The 27,819-nt window shown below is 44.8% G+C and overlaps 1 protein-coding gene across 2 annotated transcripts in view; it reads left to right on the top strand.

Moving 5' to 3' along the window:
* coro2ba (coronin, actin binding protein, 2Ba) overlaps window positions 1-27,819 on the top strand; it is a 187,392-nt gene that overhangs the window by 139,861 nt on the left and 19,712 nt on the right. For both annotated transcript variants that reach the window (XM_072565256.1, XM_072565255.1), the window contains exons 4-9: window positions 3,724-3,873; window positions 6,318-6,482; window positions 15,962-16,078; window positions 17,149-17,253; window positions 18,494-18,590; window positions 20,830-20,942. In XM_072565256.1, the coding sequence (XP_072421357.1) occupies window positions 3,724-3,873; window positions 6,318-6,482; window positions 15,962-16,078; window positions 17,149-17,253; window positions 18,494-18,590; window positions 20,830-20,942 (747 nt within the window). The remainder of the gene's footprint in view (window positions 1-3,723; window positions 3,874-6,317; window positions 6,483-15,961; window positions 16,079-17,148; window positions 17,254-18,493; window positions 18,591-20,829; window positions 20,943-27,819) is intronic.

Below are 27,819 nucleotides of genomic sequence, written 5' to 3'. Positions count from 1 at the left end.
CAGTGCTCTATCTCAAGCTCTCACTCTCCCCCTCCATACACATTCTTCCCCTCCCCACTCTCTCTCCCCTGTGCTGTCTACTTCTCTCTCTGACCCTCCCCACGCACTACCTCCCCCACCCCACTCTCTCTCCCCCCACCCCACTCTCTCTCTCCCCCACCCTACTCTCTCTCTCCCCCTCCCCCCACACACTCTCTCCCCCCACACACTCTCTCTCCCCTCCCCCCACAGACTTTGTCCACCCACCCCACTCTCTCTCTGTCCCCACACACTCTGTCTCCCCCACACCCCACTCTCTCTCGCCCGCCCCACACACTCTCTCTCCCCCACACACTCTCCCTCTCCCCTCCCCCACCTCCACTCTGACTCTCCCCGTACCCAGTCTCCCTCCTCGGGGGCACCCTCAGACTGGGGCTGCTTCTGTCCTGTATTTGCTGCAGACTAGGACCTCCAGTCAGTCAGGGTTGTCTTTGCTCATTGCTGATCAGACATGAGGATGTGTGAGGCCTTCCACAGCTGACTGGACACACGAGGGACCCCCCTGCTTGCCTGGGAATCCAGACTTTTTGGAGAAGAGGGGTGGGGTGCGGCAAAGGAGAGGGATGGAGGAAAACTGAAAGCAACGTTTAGTCCCAGCACCTCACCTTGTGTCTGGGGTTACGAGTGGCACAAGAAGCAGCTTATTGAAGGGTCAGTAATGAGGGAGGGGAGAGGTAGGAGCTTTTGAAAGGATTGGAGGAAACAATTTTTCACCCGGGGTGGTGAGGGTTGGGGAAAGATGTGTGTGGGGGAGTCTGGGATGCACTGCCTGGGAGGTGAATTGAGGCAGTACTGCGATAAACACTTGAAGAGTGTCATAACACTCAAAGGCCTGGGCCTAGTGTGGGAAAGTGGGACCAGTGTAGATTTATAGTCGACTCGATGGATTGATGGGCATTTTCTGTATCATTCGCTGATTCTAAATAAATGTAACATCTGATAAAAAACCCTAACAGCACTGGATGGGGAGGGGTGTTCCTGATGAGTCCAAATCTAGGAGTTTACGATTTAGGGGTCTGGGGTTGACTGAGCTGAGGGGAAAATGTCTTCCCCCAGAGAGTGGGGAGCTTCTGGAAGTGTCTCCTACAGAAAGTGGTCGAGACCATAAACATTGAATGTTTTGAAGAAGGAGATGGATATCGGTCTGAGGGAATGGGGAGGAAATGGAAGCATTGGGGGTGACAGAGTTGGATGATCAGCCGTGATCATAGAGAACCACGGAGCAGGCTAGAAGGGCTGAATGGCCACTCCTGCACCTAGTTTATGACCCTCTCCAAAGGGCTATTGAAAATGGAGCACTTGAAGATTGTGGGAAGTTCTCAGACCATTGTGAAATAATCTAATTATTGTATTCAACAGGAACATTGGGATCAGTAGGTAAGTGCATTTCAGTTCATCTCCCCTCTCCCCCTCAATCACTTCAGAGTTGCTAAGGTGATGGATTCAAGCCATTTGCCCCCACATGGGGCATTTACACTTCAGTGTAAGTGACTGAATTTATTCCTAGGGTCTTTGTAACTTGACCTCTCACCCTCAATGGCTGTGTATTATCTGACAGCCTTGCTTTATTTTTATATCTGGAATATCTCTTGAACAATCAGTAAGAGGTTTCCAAGGAAGTAAAATCAGACACGGCCAGATTTTCCTAAAGCCCCTGTGAACTTCTGTGAGCATCCAGGAGATTGATGCTCCAGTTTCTGGCGAGTCCGGGCCGACCCTGGGGTGTGTTGGTATTTTAGATTCTAGATGAAGTATTTACAGCGACTGGCATGAAGTTCAAAGGTCCCTGTATTTAAGAAAGGATACATTGGCATTGGAGGCATTTCAACAAGATTTAGCCAACAGATTCCTGGGATGAAGGGATTGGCTTATCCAGAGCAGCTAAACAACTTTGGCCTTTGTTCATCAGAGTTTGGAAGAATGAGGGGTGATCTTATTGAGACACTGAGGAGCTTGGACAGGGAAGATGGTGAGAAGGTGTTTCCACCAATGGGGAACATAGTCACCAAATGAGGGGGCACTGAGGTAAAGTTGAGATGTATCGGAATTTCTTCTCTCAGAGAATGGTGGAGGTCTGGAATTCTCTATCCATAAGTGTCGTGGGGGCTAGATTGCTGAAAAAGGAGGTAGATTTGTGAAATATCGGGGAGCTGATGGCTATGAGGAGTTGGCATTGAGGGAGAGCTGAGTATTGGACCCCATCCGCCATGATCTTTTGGAATGGTGGGGCAGGATTCAGGGGAACCCCTGAGAACGTTTGGGTTGTGAAGAACGCTCACCAGATTTGAAAAGTTAGCGCTGTTCCTCCCTCTACAGATCCTGCTGAAATTTATTTTGTATTATCAGCATCTGCGGTATTTCACTTACGTTTGAAGGTCAAATGCCCTTCTCCTGCTCGTATATCTTATGTCCTTAACAGGTGACCCAAATTTGAAGGTCAGAGAGTCATTGGGACATAGGAGTCCATTCAGCCCATTGAACACATACCATCTCTTTTCAGGGTAATCCAATTGATTCTCTTGTCTCTTCCCTCGTTCTGTCCCCTTGATCTTGCAAGTTGATCTCCCAGATGCTCCTAACCAGTTTCCTTTTGAAGTCATTGACTGTCTCCTCATCCACCACTTTCACAAACAGCCCATCCCAGATTGTTAGCACTTGTGGAATAGGATCAGTGTAGAAGCAAGCCATTTGGCCCATTGAGTCCACACGCACTCTCTGAAGGGCATCCCACCCAGACCCATACAGCTATCCCTGTAACCCTGCATTCCCCATGGCTCACCCACCTAGCCTGAACATCCCTGGACACTACGGGGCAATTTCCCATGACCAATCCATCCTAATCTGCACAGCTTTGTGGGAGAAACTGGAGCACCCGAAGCAAACCCACACAGTCAGTCGTCTGAGGCTGGAATTGAACCTTGGACCCTGGTTATGTGAGGCAGCAGTGCTAACTACTGAGCCACCGTGCCACTTGTAACAATAAAAAAAATTATTCCCCACTTCTGACAGGCTCTTTTGTGCATAGTCCTCAACCTGTGCGTCACCCAGCTACCCCAATGCTCAGCCCAATAGTTAACAGGGATAATTTTCTGTGCTTTGAAGAGGATTGGAGAGGGGGAAACAGATCGGATGAAGAAGGTGAAATCCAGAACTCGGAACCCTGGCAAATGAAGGTACATCCACCAACAATGGAATTGTAGGTGAGGCAGAAATTGGAGCAGTGCAGAAATCTAAGAGAATTATAAAATGGGGCATGGAAGGGATGATAGGGTAGAGACAAGCCCAGAGTGAATGTCAAGGAGCATTTATTAAAGGTTTGGAAATCTGCCATGGTGAGCTTTTATGTGGAAGGAAGGATGAGACTTAAATCTATGATGCTTTAAAATAAAATTGCCAGCTATTGCAACAGGAAGCTAGTAGAGTGGGCCATCAGATGGGTCACAGGTCTATGTTGTAGTATGGGGTCCCACCAGTTTAACCACATTATATCATTATCCTGACACAGGGTGGTTACTGAAATACGAGCTGCTAGTGTGAGAACCTTTCCTTGGGTTTCACTGCCCTCAGGGAATGATGCAATTTCTGATTCATCTCAAGGATGGACCCACTTTGATTCTTCGCTTTCCATTTTTAATTGAAATATTTGCGTGCTTGGCCTGAAATGATTTATTTTGTTGTTTGCAGGTGAGATTATGGGAGATCCCTGATGGTGGGCTGAAACGGAACATGACAGAAGCTGTTCTCGAACTATATGGACACAGTCGACGAGTTGGCCTTATTGAGTGGCACCCCACAACCAATAACATCTTGTTCAGCGCAGGTTATGATTACAAGGTAAAGGGGGCCAGGAGTTTTCTCTCTCTCCCCTTCTCTGTCTGTCTCTCTCTCTCTGTCTCTATCTCTCTCTCTATCTCTCTTTTTCTCTCTCTCTCTGTCTCTGTCTCCCTCTCTCTCTGTCTCTCTCTGTCTCTCTTGGTGTCTCTCTTTCTCTCTCTGTATCTCCCTATATCTGTCCATCTCTCTCTCTCTCTCTCTCCCTTTCTCTCTGTGTGTCTCATTCTCTCTCTCTCTTTCTCTCACCCCCAACATCTCTCTTTCTATCTCTCTTTCTGTCTCTCTCCCTAACTCTCTCTTCCTTTCTCTCTCTCTGTCTCACTTTCTCTCTGTTTCTCTCTGTCTCTGTCGCTTTCTGTCTGTCTGTCTCTCTCTGTCTCTCCTTCTGTCTCTCTCTCTCCCTATGTCTCTTTCTCTTCCTTTCTTTCTCTCTCTCTCTCTCTCTCCTTCTCACTGATGTTGTGTGTCACATTGTTGACTGAAAGTTGTACAGACGGAGTGCTGCACTGTCAAAAGAGCTGTCTTTCAGATGAGATGTTAACCAGAAGCCGTGTTTGCTCACTCAGTTGGAAATGAAAGATTCTGTGGCATTATTCGAAGAGGAGGGTATTTCTCCCTGTGCCCGAGGCAATGGTATCCCTCATCAAATATCAGAGAAATCAGACTGTGCTCATTTATCGCTTTGCACTTTGTGGGAGCTCTGTGTTCAAATGGGTTGCCATGTGCCCTGCATTACAGCAGGAGGTCCACTGTAAAACTACACCTTTGGTTGTAAAGCATTCTGGGACCCCCATGTTGCAAAATGCGCTATATAAATGTGGGCCATTCTTGCACAAAAAGCTTATCACATCCTCCAGGTCACAGAGTGCTTTACCACCAATGGATAATTGATGAGGAAATGTCTCTGTGGAGTGCGATCGCCAGCCCCTTGGGGAGGAGGCAGCCGTGGGAGTTTTGCCTCGAATCTCTCTGGTATCAGACATTGTTTGTAGGTCACCATACCCACTCCACAATTAAATCAGGGACTTAGTGGAGACACTGAGGGTGGTTCTGGGAGACAAAAGCACTAGCAAGATGAGAAACTGTGCACGGATCCCATCACAAATGAAAGCAGGCCTTGGAGGAGGGTAAAAGCTTGTTCTGGGGCTCAGGGATTTAACCCAAATGTAGAGTGTGGTCTGCAGACTTTCACCATGAGAGTCTCCTGTCGTGTTTTATTCTGTAATGTGTGTTGGACATTTTGATTGGCATTTGTGGAACCAATTTACATCCCAACTTGGCACAATAGCTGATGGATGTGGTCAGTGGAACTGAGAAGTAGGGGATGATCTCCCGGTGTTGGCACATTGCGGGGCCACAGTAGAGGCAGCTTTCCTCTAATCTCAATCATTCTTGACATGACACCAAAGGGTTTGACATCGTGTTAGATTAAAAACAAATCCTTCTTTTGCACAGACAGCTCTTACTTGGAGCACGCAAACCTCACAACATCTGTAAAATAAACCCGGGAAAAAGCAAGGTACCATCTTTACACGTTCAAACAGCCACCAGGGAGGGCTGGTGTGGCACTGTACAAAAAAGATAAGAGTCAGTCGCTAATTCTAAAATTATAACCGATACTGAAAGTGTCTCACAATGATGACAGATAAATACATTCAGAAGTCTGAGGGAAACCACAGCTGGAAGCAACATGATTAGAAAGGAACTTGTAATTTGTTTTTGCAAATTCATTATATTCAGGTACTGCATTCATTTGTCTACATTGACAGAGTTGATGACACACAGCTCAAAATGTAACTGTGTTACAGAGTCCTATAGCATGGAAACAGACCCTTCGGCCCAGTTGGTCCATGCCGACCATAATCCCAAACTAAACTAGCCCCATCTGCCTGCACTTGCCCCAAATCCCTCCAAACATTTCTTATTCATGTGCTCTTTAAACATTGCAACTGTACCCACATCCACCATTTCCTCTGGCAGTTCATTCCACACATGAATCAGCCTCTGTGTAAAAAAGTTGCCCCTCACATCTTTTGTAAATCTTTCTCCTCTCAACTTTCAAATTTATTCCCTGGTCGTGAAATCCACCTCCCTCAGGAAAAGATACCTGCCGTTCACCTTATCTATGCCCCTCATTATTTTAAAAGCCTCTATAATGTCACCTCTCAACCTCTTATGCTTCAATGAAAAGAGCTCCCAGTTTATCCAGCCTTTCCCTATAACTCAACTGTCCTTTCCCGGCCATATCCTGGTAAATCTCTTCTGAACCGTCTCCAGTTTAGTAATATCCATCCTATGGCCGGATGACCAGAACTGGACACAGTACTCCAGAAGAGGCCTCAACATGGCGTCCTAACTCCTATAGTCAAAGGTCTGAGCAATGAAGGCAAGCATGCTAAACGCCTTCCTAACCACTCTGCCTACCTCTGGTTGTTTCTCCTAAGATACTGATCTGGAACCTGGAAACAGGCGAGCCTGTAAAGATGATAGACTGTCATACAGATGTCATCCTCTGCATGTCCTTTAACACAGACGGAAGCCTGTTCGCGACCACCTGCAAGGACAAGAGGCTAAGAGTGATTGAGCCACGGGCTGGCAAAGTCCTACAGGTAAATAATGATTGATTGTGCCTGTTGGTAGCACGGATCTTGAATACTGCTGAAAAGAAAATGGATGGTTGAAGTTCTTCATCTTGCACTTGTCAGGACAGTTTACAAGAAATACCACAATCAAGGGAGAATAACCTTTTGAAAACTGTAAGAGAGGCCATTGTGGTGCTAGATACAGAGGCAGTATTTACTAAAGACTGGCAGATTATATCAGACAGGAGATCAGTTTAATCATTACAAGAAGCAAGGTTTTAACCATGTCCAACCAGTTTGTGTTTCAAAGCTCAAAGCAGAGGGTCCAGCATTTGCTAAATAAACCTTAATGTGTCAACAGTTCCTCTGATAACCAGTTTAAGATTGTCAGTCGCAGTAAAGCTAGCAGTGTGGTCTATACTGGAAGTGTTGTATATTTACACACACTGCTCTGTTATAGAGTCATAGAATCATAGAGATGTACAGCCCGGAAACAGACCCTTCAGTCCAACTTGTCCATGCCAACCAGATATCACAACCTAATCTAATCCCATTTGCCAGCACCCGGCCCATATCCCTTTGAACCCTTCATATTCATATACCCATCCGGCAGCCTTTTAAATCCTTTGTAGACAACATATACACACACATTACTCCTGATTCAACGCAACAAAACAAGCGACAGCCATGCGCTGGTTCATTTCTCCTACAATGCCTTGGCCAATCAAAAGCAACCTGCTTGGTTTAAATTTAAACAAAGCTTGGTGGTCAACTACCAGTCATCATTATCCATTGAAACACGTCCTCTATTTGCCAACCAGTCTGCACTCCCTTTTCTCACTCAGTATAAAAAGGTTGCTTCCCTTTCACTTTGGTATTTCTTGCAAATTGTCCTGATGTGTGCAAAATGAAAAGCTTTATCAAAATGCGTCTTTTTTTCAGCAACTCAAATTGTATATTTCTTAGAAATCAAAATAGATTATAATGGCAAAGTATCACTGTTCAGAGGGAATTGAGTTGCTCTTGTACAAGAGACAGTTAAAGTGAACATGCAAATGCAGCAAACGATTAGGAAGGGAATAGGAATAATGATGTTTATACCACCAGTGAAGGTATACTACGAAGGTATATGTTTTGTGAGAGTCCACAGTTGTGTTTGCTAAATCTACAGAAGGGTATTCTCATCTTCAAACGGAACAATGAATTTTGACAAAATTGTTCTCTGGGATGAGAGAATTTGGTTTGATATGATTATTGTCACATGTACCTAAGTACAGTGAAAGGTTCTGTTTTGCGTGCAGTACAACAGGTCATAGCATACACTGATCACAGGGTGATAGAACAGAGTGAGGGATACAAAGTTACAGCTAATAAGAAGATGCACAAAAAGCAAGATCAACATTATATTTGAAATTTGAGAGACCCATTCAGAAGTCTAATAATGCCGGGAAGAAGCTGTTCTTGAATCTGTTGGTACGTGTGTTTAAGCTTTTCTATCTACTGTCTGACAGAAGAGGTTGGCAGAGATTATAACTGGGATGGAATGGGTCTTTGATGATGTTGGCTGCCTTTCCGAGGCATCAAGAAGTGTAAATGGAGTCAGTGGATGGAAGGTTGGTTTGTGTGATGGTCTGGGCTGTGTTGACAACTCTCTATAGTTTCCTATGGTCTTGGGCAGACCAGTTGCCTTACAGAATGATTTATAGTCGAGAGCTTATAAAAGAAAATTAATTGAAGTGTAAGATTCTGCAAAGACACTGTTTCCACCAAGGAGGAAGTCCAGTGATAGAGGATTTCAGGAGCAGCCATTTCCAACAAAGAGGAAGAGAATTTCTTCACTCAAAACGGTTGTGAATATTTGGAAATCTCTTGCCCAGAGAGTTGTTAGTGAGTATATTTCACTTTAGAATATACAGACATTTGGACTTTAGGAGGATCATGGGATGTGGAGATCAAGTGGGTAAGTGCAGTTGAGTGTCAAAGGTCAACCCATGATCTTACTAAATGGCAGAGGAAATGTAAGGAACCACTGGGACTCCTCCTGCTCCTGTTTCTAATGGGGTTATTTCTCAGTTCTCTATGATGCTTGCGTTTCTCCTGAAAGGACATTTAATAAGTAAAAGACAAACAAATTCAATAGTTGGTGACTCATAATGTGACACATGAATGGGAGAATACTCAAAGCCATTACCAAACCATGAGCTTTCTTTACCGGTGCTCACTTCCAGGTTTGAATCTAATGTTTATTGTCATGTTGAGCAAGGCAGAGCCATCAGTGCTTCACTTTTTATCCCCCAGAGACTATGATGTTTATCATTGACGAGGCAGGTTGGTCTAGTGGTAGTTAGTAATGACAGAGCGAGGTTCCCTCTGCATGGCAATTGGCATGTGAATGCGTTGACCTCCAGCTGCCGTGCATAGACTTTGACAGTCTCATAGCAGCCAGAAACCTTCGGGGGAATGTAGAGGCACAAATGAATGTTCTTGGTCATAGGTTCAAATCCCAGAATACCAGATAGTGAGGAATGAATTCAATAAGAACTCTGAAATTAAAAGCTTGCCTATTGGTAAAATCCCAGCAGGTTCACAAACACAGGGAAGGAAATCTGCTGTCCTTGCCTGGACTGGCCTACATGTGACTCCAGACCCACAACAATGTGGGTGATACTTAATTGACCTAACAATGGCCTCAAAAACCAACCATTTCAAGAGCAACTAGAGACAGGAACCAATATGGACCTCATCACGATCACCCACAATTCCATCAGAAAATTTTGAAACATCTGTTTTCTCCCCTTCCTGTGAAGGAATGACTGGCAGTTCATTGGCTTTTCTGTCATAGAATATGGGCATTGCTGATAAGGTAGTGCCTAATTGCTATCCCTAATTGTCCTTGAGAAGTTGGTGATGAACTGCCTTCTTGAACCGCAGCCTTCCATTGGGGGTGGAGTTCCTGGATTGTGACCTGACAACAGCGAAGGAATGGTGACATGGTTTCAAATCTGGGTGATGGGTGTTATTTATAGGGGCAGCTATCACTGGCTAGGACAGCATTTATTGTCCCAGAGAGCAGTTAAGACTCAGCCACATTGCTGTGGTCTGGAGTCACTTGGAGGCCAGATCAGGTAAAGATTTCGTTCCTTAGTGAACCAGCTGGGCTTTTACAATAATAGTTTGTTACCTGGTCTATGTTATTGTGAATTTTTATTGAATTTAAATTCCACCACCTGCCCACAGTGGAATTCAAACAGTGTTCATCCAGAATATTAGAAGAAGATGATCTCTGCAGATGCTAGAGATCAGAGTCGAGAGTGTGGTGCTGGAGAAGCACAGCGGGTCAGGCAGCATCCGAGGAGCAGGAGAATCGACATTTCAGGCTAAAGCCCTTCATCAGGAATGAGGCTTGTGAGCCGAGGGGGTGGTGAGATAAATGGGAGGGGGGTGGGGCTGGGGAGAAGGTCACTGAGAGTGCAATAGGTAGTTGAAGGTGGGAATAATGGGAGAGGAGGGTGGAGCAGATAGATAGGAAGGAAAGTGGACAGGTCGGACAGGTCATGAGGGCATTGGCGAGTTGGAGGATTGGTACTGGGATAAAGTGGGGTGAGGGGAAATGAGGAAACTGGTGAAATCCAGATTGATGCCATGGGGTTGGCGGGGTCTGAGGTGGAAGATGAGATGCTCTTCCTCCAGGTGTCAGGTGGTTAGGGAGTAATGACAGAGGAGGCCCAGGACCTGTGTGTCGTTGAAAAGTGGGAGGGGGAGTTGAAATGTTCAGCCACTGGACGGTGGGGGTGATTCATGTGGATGTCCCGGAGATGGTCTCTGAAGCGCTCTGCAAGTAGACACCCTGTCTCCCCAATGTAGAGGAGACCGCATCGGGAGCAACAGATGCAATAAATGACATGTGGAAGTGCAGGTGAAACTTTGATGGATGTGGAAGGCTCCTTTGTCGCTTGGATGGAGGTGAGGGAGGCGGTGGCAGGAGAGGGCACCAGGAGGGGAGGGTGGGTTGTGGGGTACGTGCACCTGACAAGGGAGTCATGGAGGGAATGGTCTTTATGGAAAGTGGATAGGGATTGGGAGGAAATATATCTCTAGTGGTGAGGTCCATTTGTAGGTGGTGGAAATGATGGAGGCATTTGATGAGGCACATCTCATCCACTTGCTGCACCTCCGCCCTTGAACCCCACCCCTCCAACCACAATAAGGACAGAATCCCCTGGTCCTAACCTTCCACCCCACTCAGCGCCAAATGTATCACATCATCCTCCGCCATTTCCGCCACCTACAAACGAACCCAGGTTTATTTGAAACTGCAAGCTTTTGGAATAGTGATCCAAAGACCCAGGATCAAATCCCATGGCACTGGTAGAGTTTAAATTCAATTCCTAAATCTACAATATGAACCAGAGTCAGTGACAGTGACTGGGACAGTCATCTTCAATTACTGGAGAGACCCATTCCCTTGGTTCACCAATGCCCTTTGGAAAATCTAGTTTGAGCTATAAGGAGAGGTTGGATAGGCTAGGACCTTTTTCACTGGAGCGTAGAAGGGTGAGAGGTGTTAGACGTTTATAAAATCATGAGGGCCACACATGAGGTGAATCTCAAAGGTCTTTTCCCTGGGATGGGAGAGTTCAAAACTAGGGGGCATATTTTTAAGATGAGAGGAGAAAGATTTAACAGGGACCTGAGGGTGAAATGAGCTGAGAGGAAGCAATAGATGTAGGTACAGTTACATTTAAAAGACGTTTGGATAAGTACGTGAACAGGAAGTGTTTAGAGGGATATGAGCCAAACTCAATTAAATGGGACTGGTTTAGTTAGGGAAACCTAGTCAGCATGGATGAGTTGGACCAAAGGACCTTACCATTAAGTGTATAAGTCCTGCCCTGATTTGCCTTTCCAAAATGCAGCACCTCACATTTATCTAAATTAAACTCCATTTGCCACTTCTCAGCCCCAGTTGCCCATCTGATTAAGATCCCATTGTACTCTGAGGTAAACTTCTTCACCGTCCACTTCGCCTACAATTTTGACGTCATCAACAAACTTACTAGCTATACCTCCTATGCACACATCCAATTCATTTATATAAATGACGAAAAGTAGTGGACCCAGCACTGATCCTTGTGGCTCACCACTGGTCACAGGCCTCCAGTCTGAAAAGCAACCCTCCACCACCACTCTCTGTCTTCTACCTTTTGAGCCAGTTCTTAATCCAAATGGCTAGTTCTCCCTGTATTCCATGTGATCTAACCTTACCAACCAGTCTACAATGAGAAGCCTTGTCGAAAGCCTTACTGAAGGCCATTCAAATAAACCTGTTGGATTAGAACCTTGTGTTATGTGATACTTAACAAAGTCCATACAGATCACATTCACCGCTCTGCTCTCATCAGTCCTCTTCGTTACTTCTTCAAAAAACTCACTCAAGTTATTGAGCGATGATTTCCCATGCACAAAACCAAGTTGACTAATTAGTATATATATATTTCTGGATGGTGGCACACTGGTTAGCACTGCTGCCTCTCAACGCTAGAGACCCGGGTTCAATTCCCGCCTCAGGCAACTGTCTGTGTGGAGTTTGCACATTCGCCCCGTGTCTGTCTGGGTTTCCTCCAGGTGCTCCGGTTTCCTCCCACAGTCTAAAAATGTGCAGGTTAGGGTGAATTGGCCATGCTAAATTGCCTGTAGTGTTAGGTGAAGGGGTAGATGTAGGGGAATGGGTCTGGGTGGGTTGCTCTTCAGAGGGTCGGTGTGGACTTGTTGGGTGGAAGGGCCTGTTTCCACACTGTAAGTAATCTAATCCTTGCCTTTCTAAATAGATGTAAATCCTATCCCTCAGGATTCCCTTCAACAACTTGCCCAGCATCTTTGGACTTTGGATGAACTCATCCTGTGTGATGACAGCTTCTAGTTACAACATCAAACCAACCTGAACAGTTCATTATGTCAACCTGTAATTTCAGTTTTAAAGTAAAAATACACAAATTCCCTTTGAAATGCTAAGAAGCTTGTAAATGGGTTGGAAATCTGACAGTTAGCTTAAACAATACTGGGATACAGGACAAAGAACCAAATTTCAGGACTATCTGTCACTGGGAATTGGGCTTAAAGCTCAGTTTTTACTTTCTAGCAGCTTCTATGTCCACTCAATCTCTGAGTCATCACCCAGGCTTAACCAATCAAGCACAGCGCAAAGATCGGGTACCAGACTCAAAAGCGAACATCGAACAGTTGAACCATTGAACACAACAGCAGGGTTGAAGGAGAAGGATGGGGACTAAAGATCTGAAGCAGGAGAGGTCTGGGAGAACCCTACAGTAGTTTCTGGAAATTACAGATTAATCTCCAGTGAACGACACCTGGAGAAGAAATCAATTTCCTTTTAAATGTAATTTATGAAAGTGTGAATGATGAACTAGAGTAGGCCACTTGGTCCTTTAAGGTGGCTCTACTGTTCAACAAAATCATGGCAGACTTGATTTTAACCTCTTTTCTATGATCTTGCATTTCCTGGATAATCTTTCATGTCATTTTAATCTTCCATCATTTATTGAAGATAAAGATATTGGAGATGTGTGAAAAGGGCTGTTTGATTGGGAGGAGCATGTGATTAAAGCAACAGGACTCTGTCCAAGAGCTGACAACCCTACCCAGAAAAGCAAGTAGGTGTTAGCCAAGATAGGGGTTACTGGGGAGTAACACATTGGACAGAAATGCGTAGAGGTAGTGCAGCTTAAGATGAGGTGAGGTTACCTGAGAATATACAGCAGGTTACTTAACACAGCAATACAACACTGGCATGTTGAGCTATTGGTGAGGCTGCCTGTGATATTCGTTACCATCTGAATGAGTCAGCAAGTTAGAAAGGCAGAAGAGAAGTCCATGAAGGAGTGATTCAAACATCACGCAGGTCATAGAGAGGCCGGTGGGATCAAGGTCACCGCCCAAGATCACTGGAGGCTCAGAGAGACAGGGAGCTTGGTATCTTCGCCCACATTTCCTGAGGATCTGATTTCACCCCCAAGCACTGAATGTGAGGTCAAACTGTGGATGTTATTCTTGATGAGCTCGATTTTTGCAGAACAAGCAACATAGATAAGTTTCAGAATTAAATATTTAAACTGCCGTTTGGTATCTCCATTCCCATCACACCATGAATAATGCACTACACAAGACAGCTCAAATTTCAGACGTGGCTCAGTTAGTCATTTCTCCTTGATGCCTTTCAGCAGTGTTAACTTGTTAGAGGCTGCAGTCTGTATCTGTGTAAAAACTTGTCAATATTACACTTCAGACCCTTCAAAAGGTGTCCTTTAAAGCAGAAAAACTGAGTCTACATCATAAGGAGAAAGGCTAAGTGGAACTGCAGGCTGAAGTGAGGACTAAATTGGAGGACTAACACCTCATCTTCTGCCTGGGCAGCCTACAGCCTGGAGCACTCAACATTGAGTTTTCCAATTTCAAACAGCCTCCCTTCCCATCCCCCAACTCCCTTAACTAGCCCCACCCCTTCCCTTCCATTCCTCAAACCGACCTCTCCTTCCAGCTACCGACCAGATTCACTCTTCCCATGGATTTACCAGGTTGCACCTACCACCTGTATTCACCTAAAACGACCTCATCACTCTGCCCCTCTCCCCACCCATCACCTTTCTCCTCCCCCAGTTCCTTTATCTGCAGCTCCCCCTACTGCAACCCCCAGTCTTGAAAAAAGGTTACACCCGAAGTGTCAACTTCTCCAGCCTCCTAATGCTGCCTGCCTTGCTGTGTCCCTCTCCCTCCTGATGCTGCCTGCCTTGCTGTGTCCCTCTCCCTCCTGATACTGCCTGCCTTGCTGTGTCCCTCTCCCTCCTGATGCTGCCTGCCTTGCTGTGTCCCTCTCCCTCCTGATGCTGCCTGCCTTGCTGTGTTCCCCTCCCTCCTGATGCTGCCTGCCTTGCTGTGTTCCCCTCCCTCCTGATGCTGCCTGCCTTGCTGTGTTCCTCTCCCTCCTGATGCTGCCTGCCTTGCTGTGCTCTTCCAGCCTCCTGATGCTGCGTTGGATTCCAGCATTTTTTTGTCTCTAACAGAGTTAGGATTATAGCATTGATGCAGCAGTTCAGCATTCTGCACTCATCTCACAAGGCTCTGTGCATTTTTTAATCTTTCATATATCGGTGGCTCAGTGGTTAGCACTGCTGCCTCACAGCGCCAGGGACCCGGGTTCAATTCTCACCTCGGGCGACTTTCTTGTTGAGTTTGTACATTCTCCCTGTGTCTGAGTGGGTTTCCTCCAGATGCTCTGGTTTTCGTCCCAAAGTCCAAAGGTAGATTGGCCATGCTAAGTTACCCACAGAGTTCAGGAATGGGTAGGCTAGGTGCATTAGTCAGAGGAAATGTAGGGGAATAGGTCTGGGTGGGTAACTCTTTGGAGGGTCAGTGTGGACTTGTTGGGCCAAATGGTCGTGTTTCCACACTGTAGGGATTCTAAGATAACTTCTATGATATCTCTGTGTGATTTAACAGGAAAAACAATCAGAGGCAGCAGCAGAAATTATTAGATCAGAACTAACTATAAAATAATGCTGAGGTGGAAGGTGTTTTTCATTAATTAAACAAAAGTCATCCAGCAATGGCTGCAGAGTGAAAATACACTGTTAAACATAAAAATCTAAAGTTACTGCTGAGATGAACCACGAGTAAATTGTGCAGAACTGGCATCTCAAGGTCTGGATCCCATTAAAATGTACTGAACAGCACACAGTTCGTACTGGCATCATAGATATAGACTGAGGTTGCTGCAGTGAGTTAGGAAATGTCTGTTTTAGTGTAGGTATCCATTTTAATGTGGTAAAATTCAATTATTGCCAAAATATCTCTGGCACTGAGAATTAATGTTTATAAATGTGGAGTCTTATTTCATCAGCTTTTAATTACTGTTGGAGTTCGTTCCAACATTAAATTATTTAAGCCTTACTTTTCCCTTCTATCTTGCAAGCTGAATCTTTCTTCCCTCTACTTTTATTTCTGTGCCTGATTTGACAGCGAATCTGTTATTCTAACTAACCCTTCCTGGTTCCTATTCTGCACTGTTCAACAATACTCAATATGAGGTACAGCTGAAAGAGTTAATGAGCATCAAAGCAAATCTATTTTACTCCAAGTCAACATGAAACATGACTGGAGAGGCATGAACAATGTCAGACACAGGATTGGACAGGGTAACTCTAGGAAAGATGTTCCTAATGACCAAGGAGTCTGGAACCAGGGGTCAGAGTTTAAGGATACAGGGTTGGCCAGTTAGGAGTGAGACAAAGAGAGCTTTCTTCACCCAGAGACTGGTCAGCTACGGAGTGTGGTTGAGGCCAAAATATTAAATATCTTCAAGAAGGAGTTCTGAGGGGAAATAGATCTGAGGGTATGGAGAGGGTACTGTGTGTATTGACTTAGATGATTAGCCAAATGCTAATTCATGTTGCTGTATTCTGTGTCTGTGTTGATCTGCTCTGTCACTGCAGGAAGCAAATTGCAAGAATCACAAAGTGAACCGAGTGGTGATCCTGGGGAACTCAAAGAGACTGCTCACCACAGGCATGTCCAGGTGGAACACCAGGCAGATTGCTCTCTGGGATCAGGTCAGTACAGATAAGAACACGTCCCTCAAAATATCGCCAGCCTTTAGGATCTTGAAAATTCAAGCAGGGGTGAGGGTCTCTGTGCTTTAGGTGATGGATGGTATCAAACATAAAGTGTACTGCAAAACAACTGCTCATCACTAATGTCAAACAACAAGAGGGTTAGAGTTACCAGCTGTGGTTGTCTGCTTTCCTGGAAGGGTTTATTTCATAACCACTGTCCTCTCATCTGGTCACTAATGTCCTTTAGTGAAGGAAATCTGCTGTCCAGACCCACTCTCGTCTATAACTAACCTCAGCATCACACCACAGTGTTTGACTGCTACATGTCCACAGAATTGTCTAAACAAACCATTAATTATATCAAAACCACCAAGCACGGATTCAGACTGACACTCCAACTGCATTTTCTAAAGGTGGGTAATAAATGCCAGCCTTAATAATGACAGTCACACCCTGAAGATCAGTGTTTTTTAGTTAGATTTTAATGGGATTAAGTTAAACTGACCACCAATGGATAAAATCCAAGGGCTGAAGAGTGGGCAGTACAGATGAATTGTGCCCAACTCCTTAAGAATTCTTAACAAGCCAATAATGGGCACATGATGGTGGACATCAGATGAGTTGCCTCTCCCTCCTTTTGACCTGAAGAAGGGTTACACCCAAAAGGTTGACCTTTCCACCTCCTATGCTTCCTGGCTTGCTGTGTTCTTCCAGCCTCATGCTTGTCTACCTTCCTTTCGACCGAGCTTTCTCTATCAAACAGCGCCATCAACATGCAGTTCATAACTTCCTGTTTAGGAGAACTTCCTTTGAGTAAATTGGCTGTTGCATTTCCAGACCAGGTAAGAAGGGCAGATTTCCTTCCCTGAAGAACATTAGTGAATCAGATGGATATTTAAGTCGAGTCATCTCATTGACATTAACTATTTAAGTTCTTGTATATTTAAGTAAATGAATTGAACCCATGTTTCCAGATCAATAGTCCAGTAACATAACCACTGTGCTACCAGACCCTGCAGTATAAATGCAAAGTCTTTATTTACCTCTGCTCCCCTTTCTTTCTTTAGGAAGATTTATCGATGCCAATTAAGGAGGAGGAAATCGATGGGCTCTCCGGGCTCTTGTTTCCCTTCTATGATGTTGATACCCACATGCTTTACTTAGCTGGAAAGGTAAATTATTAATCATTTAACAGAAATTATAATATAGATAGAGGTGCTATTATTAAGATAACATCATGTGATACCGCACACTACGCCTTCAACTTTGCCATTTTAAAGATAAATTAAAGGCACCATAGTCCCAGAGGGCTGCTCTCTCATTAGAGAGAGAGAGGGAGACAGAGGACTGGGAGTGAGTTTAACCTGAGGTTCAAGATTACAGCAGGTCAGGCAGCATCCGAGGAGCAGGAAAATCAGGATGAAGGACTTGTCGCTTTGTCATTGTCGAAATGTCGATTTTCCTGCTCCGTGGATGCTGCCTGACCTGCTGTGCTTTTCCAGCACCACTCTAATCTCCAGCATCGGCGGTACCCACTTTTGCCTAGTTGATTTTAACCTGAGGTTCCCCAATGAAGGGTGGGTTCAGAAGCGAAGTGAAGAAGTGAAGGGGACCTTCGTGGTGACCTCGGACAATGCAGGAAAGGAGTCTTCTGGGAAGGTACAGAGACTAAATTCCACAGGTTGTGGAGTCAAGAAACAAAAGTCTCAAAATCTGAACCATAAGGGGAATCAGGAAGCATGTTTCAAACAAAGGATAGCGTGAATCTGAAACTATCTTCTCCAAGGCCTGGCCCATTAAATACCCTTCTCTCAAATAGACTTCACATTCCTTCAAGAACCATGAGAGGAGTTGCTCCTGTCCCTTTTAAGAGGTATTTAGACAGACACAAGAGCAGGCAGAGCATAGGAACCACATGGAGGCAGATGGGATTAGTTTAGAACAGCATCATGGTTAGCACAGTCATGGTGGGCTGAATGGCCTGTCCCAGTGCTATATCGTTCTATGTTCAAAAAACTGCAGATACCGAAGGTCTACTGAAAATTTTAACTATGAGCTTAATAAATTTTAGTCAAGTCAGGGTACCAAGGGATATGGAGCAAACATGAGGTGGAAATCATCCTTGATGTAAATGGATGACATAGCAGGCAGTGTGAGGGCTGAACGGCCTCCCTATTCCACACCATTCCCATTGTTCACACCCTTGGTTTTTTGTTCTATCCTGACAGAGACACGCAGTGCTGACAAAGGCTCATTTTCAACGCAGTGACCTGAATCCACTGCCAATTGAAGGCACAATGATGGAGACAGGGTGGGGCAACATTAATCCGACAGGTCAAAGTGCACAGTGAAAACCTTCCTTCCACCCCAACACACTTTTTAACTTCTGTAACCCTTTTCCCTTTCTCACAGGGCGATGGCAACATTAGATATTATGAAATTAGCACGGAGAAACCGTACTTTCACTACCTGATGGAATATCGTTCCCCTGCTCCACAAAAAGGGATGGGTAAGATCTTACATTGGTACCGATTATATCAGATGTGTTTGTGATTGATATCGATGGAAATGAGGCATGCTCTTCCACGGCTGCTAATGGGACCAGTCACCATTGTCCAGTAATGCTGGAACGGAAAGGTAAAGTGACTATAGTCCCAGAGGACCACAGGGCTGCTCTCTCATGAGAGAGAGTGTGAGATAAAGAAAGAGAGAGAAAGTGGGAGTGGGAGAGTGAGAGAGAGAGAGAGAGAGAGAGAGAGAGAGAGAGAGCAAGAGAGAAAGAGAGAGAAGAGTGGGAGAGAGAGAGAGAGAGCGAGAAAGACAGAGAGAGAGGCAGGACTGGTGGTGGTTTAACCTAAGGGTCACTACGTCTCAGAGGTTGAAAAGGTGGGACATCTATGATGCTGGAAAAGCGCAGCAGGTCAGGCAGCATCCAAGGAACAGGAGAATCGACGTTTCGGGCATAAGCCCTTCCTGAAGAAGTGCTTATCTGAAATGTCGATTCTCCTGTTCCTTGGATGCTGCCTGACCTGCTGCACTTTTCCAGCAACACATTTTCAGCTCTGATCTCCAGCATCTGCAGTCCTCACTTTCTCCTCGGACATCTGTGATGACCTGGAGCAGACCTCCAGCCATAATTCCCCATTTGTTAAGATCAACTTTGGAATGAATGCATATTTTATATCTTCATTTGTTAAGAAGGGCGAGATATGGCTTAGTTGAGTTTTGTGGGCTTGGAGCTGGGAAATCTGTAACATTGTACTCAAGACAGGTTTTACATTCATTAGGGGAAGAAAAACAGGCAGAAAAAATAACTGTGCTGTTGGCTAGTGAGAGGAGGATCAGAGAGGTACAGAAACATCTAGAAATATCAGCAAGTCAGTATGTGGCTGTACCAGAGAGTAGAGGTAGGAGGGAGAAGGTATAAACGCTCTTGAAAGAAATCAGGCAAGACTGCTGAAAACTGTGTTTAGGGAACTGGTGTTTACCCTGGAGTTAAAGCAGTAGTGAGTTTAATTTGCAATTTTAGGTGTCTCAGAGACAGATACCAGCTAATGAATGAGTGGATGTTTAAAAAATTACCAGAAGGAAACTGATTGTCAGCCTGATCAAAAACCCTTAGATTTGAAGTAATGAATTTTCACAGGATTTGCTATTTGTAAGGATCTTGCTGGGATAGAAGGAATAGTGTGAAGTTTGAATTCTTTTACTGGTATTTGTACAGAAACTTTTCCAACATTTTGTGTAGTGCAATTATAGCTCATCATTTTTTTGCTTGATGAACTTTTCATTGTTTGCATTAAATGTACACTGGCAGATTCTTATGAACATGTTCAGTAATTAACTTGCATGGCTTTTAAAAGAAAGAAACAAAGTTGGGGGTCTCTCAAGCCAGATTTCTAACTTTTCCAGTATTAACATCAGCTGGGATCGTAATGTACTGCCCAATAAAATAGTGATTAGTCCAAGCTTCTGCTGAGCATTCCTTGATCAACACATATTTTAAAAAAGTACACTGTTCCCTTAACTCAACACACCTCTAAATATGACCCCAAGATTGTACCTAAAGGATGCATGATATGGCAGCAAGCAGACAATTAGTAACTAAACCACCTAAAATGTACTGTTAGTAACTTTGTACCATCACAAACAGTATTTCAGACAACAGCCAGTGTATCCTCACATAAGTAGCTCAAAATGATACTGTTTTGCAGAAACAAACACTCCTCAGCACCAGCACTGGAGCAAAGCTCAAGGTAGTGAAGCTCATTATAAAGGTGCTGACCATTAGTCAGCAATCCGGAAAAGAAAACTAGGGAAAGGCACTGCCAAAATGAAGCTGTCCCAATTTGTTCCATTTGGATCCATGGGCCATTTTATGGGAAGTGACCTTCCTGCAAGGGGAGGTTCAGGTTTCTCATGTTCATTCAGTTTGAGAGGAATGTGAAGCAAACACGGAAGATGCTGGAGAAACTCAGCAGGTCTGGCTGCATCAAGGGAAAGAGAAAAAGAGTTAACATTTCAAGTTTGGTCTGACCCTTCTTCAGAACTGCTCTGAGGAAGTCAAACAGGACTCGAAACATTAAGTCTGTGTTTTTCTCTTTCTGTCTCTCTCCACAGGTGCTGCCAGACCTGCAGGGTTTCTCTAGCATTCTCTGTGTTGGTTCCAGATTTCCAGCTTCCACGGTATTTTGTTTTTATTTGAGAGAGATGTGAATTTGCTGACTGGTGCTTTGTACATGTTCCAGGTGTGATGCCAAAACATGGGCTGGATGTCTCCATCTGTGAGGTGTTCAGGTTTTATAAGCTGGTCACGCTGAAAGGAATAATTGAACCCATCTCCATGATAGTGCCAAGAAGGGTGAGTGAGATCGGCCATTTTGGTGGTACCTTTTGCTGTTGGTTTGCTTGTGAGGATAGTTACGTTGCTATGATTGGGTCTGCACTGCTTCAGCAGGTGGTGGAAGAGACTTCAGTCAAAACTGTTGAAGAAGAGATTATTTTTATCCATTCCTTCATGGGTTGTAAGTGTCACTGCTTAAGCCAACATTTGATGCCCATCCCTGGTTTGCTTTGAGAAGCAGATGATGAGTTAACACCTTGAGGTGCAGTCATGTTCTCCCCATGTATGTGTGGGTTTCCTCCGGGTGCTCCGGTTTCCTCCCACAGTCCAAAAATGTGCAGGTCAGGTGAATTGGCCATGATAAATTGCCCATGGTGTTCAAGGATGCGTCGGTTGGGTGCATTAGTCAGGGGTAAATGTAGAGGAATAGGAGAGGGAATGGGTCTGGGTGGGATAATCTTTGGAGGGTCAATGTGGACTTGTTTGACTGATGGGCCAGTTTCCACACTGTAGGGATTCTATAACCGTAACCATCCGTTGGGTAAAGGGACTTGCACTATTCAGTGAGGCAGGGAGTTCCAAGATTTTGACTCATAAAGGAATGATAAAAACTTAATGTCCTAATTTACCTAATGTCGGTTCTTAACTCATTTTGAAGTCAGATTGTGCAGACACCAATCTTTTACTGAGGCCAGAAGACATGGGAGCGGAAATGGCCATTCAGCCCATCAAGTCTGCTCCGCCATTCAATGAGTTCGTGGCTGATCTAATAATCCTCAAATCCACTTTCCTGTTTTTTTACCTGTAACTCTTGATTCCCTTACTGGTTAAAACTCTGTCTGTCACAGCTCTGAACATATTTAATGACCCAATTTTGACAGCCCTTTGTGGTGAAGAATTCCACAGATTCACTACCCTCTGAAAGAAGAAGTTCACCCTCATCTCTATTAAACAGGTGGCCCATTATTCTAAGATATTGCCCTCTGGTCCTCTCCGAGAAACAACCCTTCCACAATTACCCTGTCAAGTCTCCTAAGGTTCTTGAGTGTTTCAATCAGGTCACCTCTCCTTCTTCTAAACGCCAATGAGTTTAGGCCCAATGTACTCAATCTCTCCTCATACAACGTCACTGGGTATCAGCCATAGCACTACCAAAGACATTTTTACAAACACCTGCCTACATTCTCTACCTCTGTTATACAAGTTTCTCTTTGGATTTCTTTTTTACAAACCCACTACCACCTCACCCGAATGACCAACTAAACAAACAATTAACAAGTAGCACAGGCAGAAAAGAACAAAAATCTGGGGAAAACAAGGGAGGGACTAAATGAAGATGATGTTAAATGGGGAATAACATACTCCAGCCCCTGCAGACTCTCTCTTCCATTCACTCGTGGGATATGCGCGTCATTGGCTGGGCCAGCATTTATTGCCCATTGATGGTCACACCATTGAACGTCAAGGGGCAGTGATTAAATTGTGACTTATTCGAGATGGTCATTGCCTGGCATTTGTTTGGCCTGAATGTTACTTGCACTTGTCAGCACAAGCCTAGATATTGTCCACACCTTGTTGCATTTGAACATGGAGTACGTCAGTATCTGAGGAGTCACCAATGGTGCTGAGCAATCATTAGTGAACATGCCCACTTCTGACCTTGTGGTGGAGGGAAGATCATTGATGTAGCAGCTGAAGATTGTTGGACCTAGGACACTACCCTGAGGAACTCCTGTGGAAGTCTCTTACAGCTGAGAAACTAACCTCCAACGATCACATTCACCTCCCTACGAGCCAGATATGACTCAAACCAGTGGACACATTTCCCCCACATCCACTGATTCCTGTTTGGAATAGCTCCTTGATGCCGCACTCGGTCAAATGCGGCCTCGCTGTCACTCTCCCCTCCCCTCTGGAATTCAGTTCTTTTGTCCAGGTTTGAACCAAGGCTGTAATGAGGTCAGGAGCTGAGTGGCCCTGGCAGAACCCAAACTGGGCGACACTGAGCAGGTTGTTGCTGAGCAGGTGCTGCTTGATAGCATTGTTAATGACACCGTCCATCACTTTACTGATGATCAAGAGGAGACTGATGGGGCGGTTATTGGCCGGATTGGAATTGTCCTGCTTTTTATGGAGAGGATATACCTGGACAATTTTCCACCAAGTTGTTGAGGTACAGAGTTGTCGCTATACTAGAGCAGCTTGGCTTGGAGAGGAACAAGTTCTGGACCACAAGTCGTTAGTACTGTTGCTGGAATGTTGTCAGGGCCTATAGCCTTTGCAGTATCCAGTGTTTCCAATCCTTTTCTGATATCATGTGAGCTGTCTTTTGACTACATTTTAAAAATATAAGTCATAAGTACTAAGTTAGCCTGGAGCAGTGTTTTTTTTTAAGAGCAATAAGATGGTGCTATTTTCTGGGTCTGTAGATTGTGAAGGAGCAAAGATGGTCTTTAGTAGAGTGATGTGCTCTTCTTGTCAGATGTGGGAGTTTAGGGAGAGTTTCCATGTTTCTGATGATTATGTTTGAAGGAAGTGTCTTTGGTTGCAAATCCTATCATATTGCATGGGCTGATTGGAGCGGCAGTTAGAGGGAATGAGGAATTTACAAGAGCTAGGGGGTGTGATGGGTGGCAGTTATTGGAAGGAAGAAAAGCCACAGATACAGTCAAGTAAATGGATTTACTCCAGGAGAGGTAGGAGGGTAGGAAGGTAGTGCAGGAGTCTCCTGTGGCTATCCCCATCTCAAACAGTATGTTGGTTTGGAAAATGTAAGGGGTGTTGGACTCTCAGGGGAATGTAGCACGAACAACCAAGTTTCTGGTACCAAGAATGGTTCTAATGTAATGAGGGGTATGTCAGGTTCCAAGCGATTGATTGTGATAGGGGACTCTCTGGTCAGAGGCACAGACAGAGGTTTCTGTGACCAGCAGCGAAAAAGCAGAATGGTGTGTGGCCTCCTTGGTGCCAGTTTCAAGGATATGTTGGAGAGAGTGCAGAATGTTCTCAAAGGGGAGAGGGACCAGCAGGAGCTCATTGTACACACTGGAACGAACGACATTGCAAGGGAAAAGGATGAGATTCTGAAGGGAGAATATAGAAAGTTAGGCAGGAATTTAAAACGAGGTCCTTAAAGGAAGAAATATCTGGATTACTCCCGGTGCTACAAGCTAGTGAGGGTAGGAATAGGAAGGTAGAACGGATGAATGCATGGCTGTGGAATTGGTGCAGGGGAGAAGGGTTCACATTTTTGGTTTACTGCAATCTCACCTGGGGTAGAAGTGACCTGTACAGGAAGGTTGGATTGCACCTGAATTGGAAGGGGATTAATATACCGGCAGGAAGATTTGTTAGAGCTGCTCGGGAGAATTTAAACTAGTAAGGTGGAAGTCGGGGGTGGGACCCAGGGAGATAGTGAGGACAAAGATCAATCTGAGACTGGTACAGTTGGGAAAAGGAGTGAGTCAAACAGTCACGGCATACAGGAACAAAGCAGAGAACAAGGTGGATAAATTAAACTGCATTTATTTCAAAGCAAGAGGCCTAACAGTAAAGGAGATGAACTCAGGGCATGGTTACGAACACGGGACTGGAATATCATAGCAATTACAGAGATGTGGTTCAGGGATGGACAAGTCTGGCAGCTTAATGTTCCAGGATACAAATAGAAGGATAGAAAGGGAGGCAGGAGAGAGAGGGGTGGAGGGGGGAGGTGGGGAGTAGCATTTTTGATAAGGGATAGCATTACAGCTGTGCTGAGGGAGGATATTCCTGGGAATACATCCAGGGAAGTTATTTGGGTGTAACTAAGAAAGGGATGGTCACCTTATTGGGATCGGATTATAGGCCCCCTAATAGTCAGAAGGAAATTGAGAAACAAATTTGTAAGGAGATCTCAGTTATCTGTAAGAATAATAGGATGGTTTTATGGTAGGGGATTTTGACTTTCCAAACATACACTGGGACTGCATAATGATAGGGGTTTAGATGGAGTGGAATTTGTTAAGTGTGTACAAAAACATTTTCTGATTCAGTATGTGGATGTACCTAGTAGAGAAGGTTCAAATCTTGTCCTCCTCTTGGGAAATAAGGCAAGTCAAATGACTGTGGTGTCAGTGGGGGAGCACTTTGGGGCCAGAGACCATAATTCTATTATTTTTAAAAAGGTGATGGAAAAGGATAAGCCAGATCTAACAGTGGAAGTTCTAAATTGGAGGGAGACCAGTTTTGACGGTATTAGGCAAAGACTTTCAAAAGCTGACTGAGTGCAGATGTTTGCAGGTAAAGGGACGGTTGGAAAATGAGAAGCCTTCATAAATGAGATAACAAGAATCCAGAGAAAGTATATTCCTGTTAGGGTGAAAGGTAAGGCTGGTAGGTATAGGGAATGCTGGATGACTAGAGAAATTGAGGTTTTGGTTAAGAAAAAGAAAGAAGCATATATCAGGTATAGACAGGATAGATCGAGTGAATCCTTAGAAGAGTATCAAGGCAGTAGGAGTATATTTAAGGGGGAAATCAGGAGGGCAAAAAGGGGACATGAGATAGCTTTGGCAAATAGATGTAAGGAGAATCCAAAGGGATTTTATGAATATATTAGGGACAAAAGGGTAACTAGGGAGAGAATAGGGCCCCTCAAAGATCAGCAAGGCGGCCTTTGTGTGGAGCCACAGGAGATGGGAGAGATACTAAATGAGTATCTTGCATCAGTATTTACTGTGGAAAAGGATATGGAAGATATAGAACGTGGGGAAAAAGATGGTGACATCTTGAAAAATGTCCACATTACAGAGGAGGAAATGCTAGATGTCTTGAAATGCGTAAAAGAGGATAAATCTCTGGGACCTGATCAGGTGTACCCTAGAACTTTGTGTGAAGCTAGGGAAGTGATTGCTGGGCCTCTTGCTGAGATATTTGTATCATTGAAAGTCACAGGTGAGGTGCCGGAAGATTGGAGGTTGGCAAACGTGGTGCCACTGTTTAAGAAGGGCGGTAAGGAATTGCCAGGGAACTATAGACCGGTGAGCCTGACCTCGGTGGTGGGCAAGTTGTTGGAGGAAGTCCTGAAGGATAGCATTTACATATATTTGGAAAGGCAAGGACTGATTAGGGATAGTCAACATAGTTTTGTGCATGGAATACATGGAGAACTAGTTATTTTTGGTACAGAACTGGCCGAAGGTAGATGTCAGAGTGTGATGCTTTTCAGACTGGAGGCCTGTGACCAGTGGAGTGCCACAAGGATCGGTGCTGGGTCCACTGCTTTTCAACATTTATATAAATGATCTGGATGCAAGCATAAGAGGTATAGTTTGTAAGTTTGCAGATGACACCAAAATTGGAGGTGTAGTGGACAGCTAAGAAGGCTACCTCAGATTACAACAGGACCTTGATCAGATGGGCCAATGGGCTGAGAAATGGCAGATGGAGTTTAATTCAAATAAATGTGAGGTGCTGCATTTTGGAAAAACAAGTCAGGGCAGGACTTATACAAGTCAGGGCAGGATGGGTAAGGTCCTGGGGAATGTTGCAGAACAAAGAGACCTTGGAGTGCAGGTTCATAGCTCCTTGAAAGTGGAGTCGCAGGTAGATTGGATAGTAAAGAAGGCGTTTGGTATGCTTTCCTTTATTGGTCAGAGTATTGAGTACAGGAGTTGGAAGGTCATGTTGCAGCTGTACAGAACATTGGTCAGGCCACTGTTGGAATATTGTGTGCAATTCTGGTCTTCCTCATAGAGGAAGGATGTTGTGAAACTTGAAAGGGTTCAGAAACGATTTACAAGGACATTGCCAGGTTTGGAGGATTTGTGCTACAGGGAGATGCTGAATAGACTGGGTTTGTTTTCCCTGGATTCTCGAAGGCTGAGGGGTGACTTTATAGAGTTTATTAAATTATGGGGGGCATGGATGGGGTAAATAGACAAGGTCTTTTCCCTGGGGTGGGAGAGTCCAGAACTAGAGGACATAGGTTTAGGGTGAGAGGGGATAGGTTTAAAAGGGACCTAAGGGGCAACTTTTCCACTCAGAGGGTGGTGCGTATGGAATGAGTTGCCAGAGGAAGTGTTGGAGGCTGGTACAATTGCAACATTTAAAAGGCATCTGGATGGGTATATGAATAGGAAAGGTTTAGAGGGTTATGGGCCAGGCTCTGGCAAATAGGACTAGATTAGATTAAGGTATTTAGTTAAAAATCACGCAACACCAGGTTATAGTCCAACAGGTTTAATTGGAAGCACTAGCTTTTGGAGGGGTGCTCCTCACCAGGTGATTGTGCTTCATCGGGTGGATGAAGGAGCAGCACTCCGAAAGGTAGTGTGGTTTCAAATAAACCTGTTGGACTATAATCTGGTGTTGTGGGATTTTTAACATTCTATACCCCAGTCCAACACCGGCATCTCCAAATCATGTTAAGACATCTGGTCAGCATGGATGAGTTGGACTGAAGGGTCTGTTTCCGTGCTGTACGTTTCTATGACTACCGCTCTAAGAGTGAATCGAATTGGTTGAAGATTGATATCTGTGATGCTGGGGACCTCTGGAGGAAGCCATGATGGATCATCCACTTGACACTTCTGATTGAAGATTGCTGTGAAAGCTTCAGTCTTATCTTTTGAACTGATGTGCTGGGCTCTTCCATCATTGAGGATGGGGATATTTGTGGAGCCTCCTCTTCCAGTGAGTTGTTTAATTGTTCACCACCATTCACAACTGGCTGTGGCAGGATTGCAGAGCTTAGATCTGTCTATCAGTTGCTGCTTATGCTGTTTGGCATGCAAGTAGCCCTGTTTGGCAACCTCACCAGGTTGACAGCTCATCGTCAGGTGTGCCTGATGCTGCTCCTGCCATGCCCTCCTGGACTCTCCATTGAACCAGGGTTGATCCCCTGGCTTGATGG

Source organism: Chiloscyllium punctatum, chromosome 48, assembly GCF_047496795.1.
Source record: "Chiloscyllium punctatum isolate Juve2018m chromosome 48, sChiPun1.3, whole genome shotgun sequence".
In the NCBI taxonomy this organism is placed as follows: Eukaryota; Metazoa; Chordata; class Chondrichthyes; order Orectolobiformes; family Hemiscylliidae; genus Chiloscyllium; species Chiloscyllium punctatum.
Note: the sequence above shows the minus strand (reverse complement) of the source record. Positions and strands in the feature narration are given on the sequence as shown.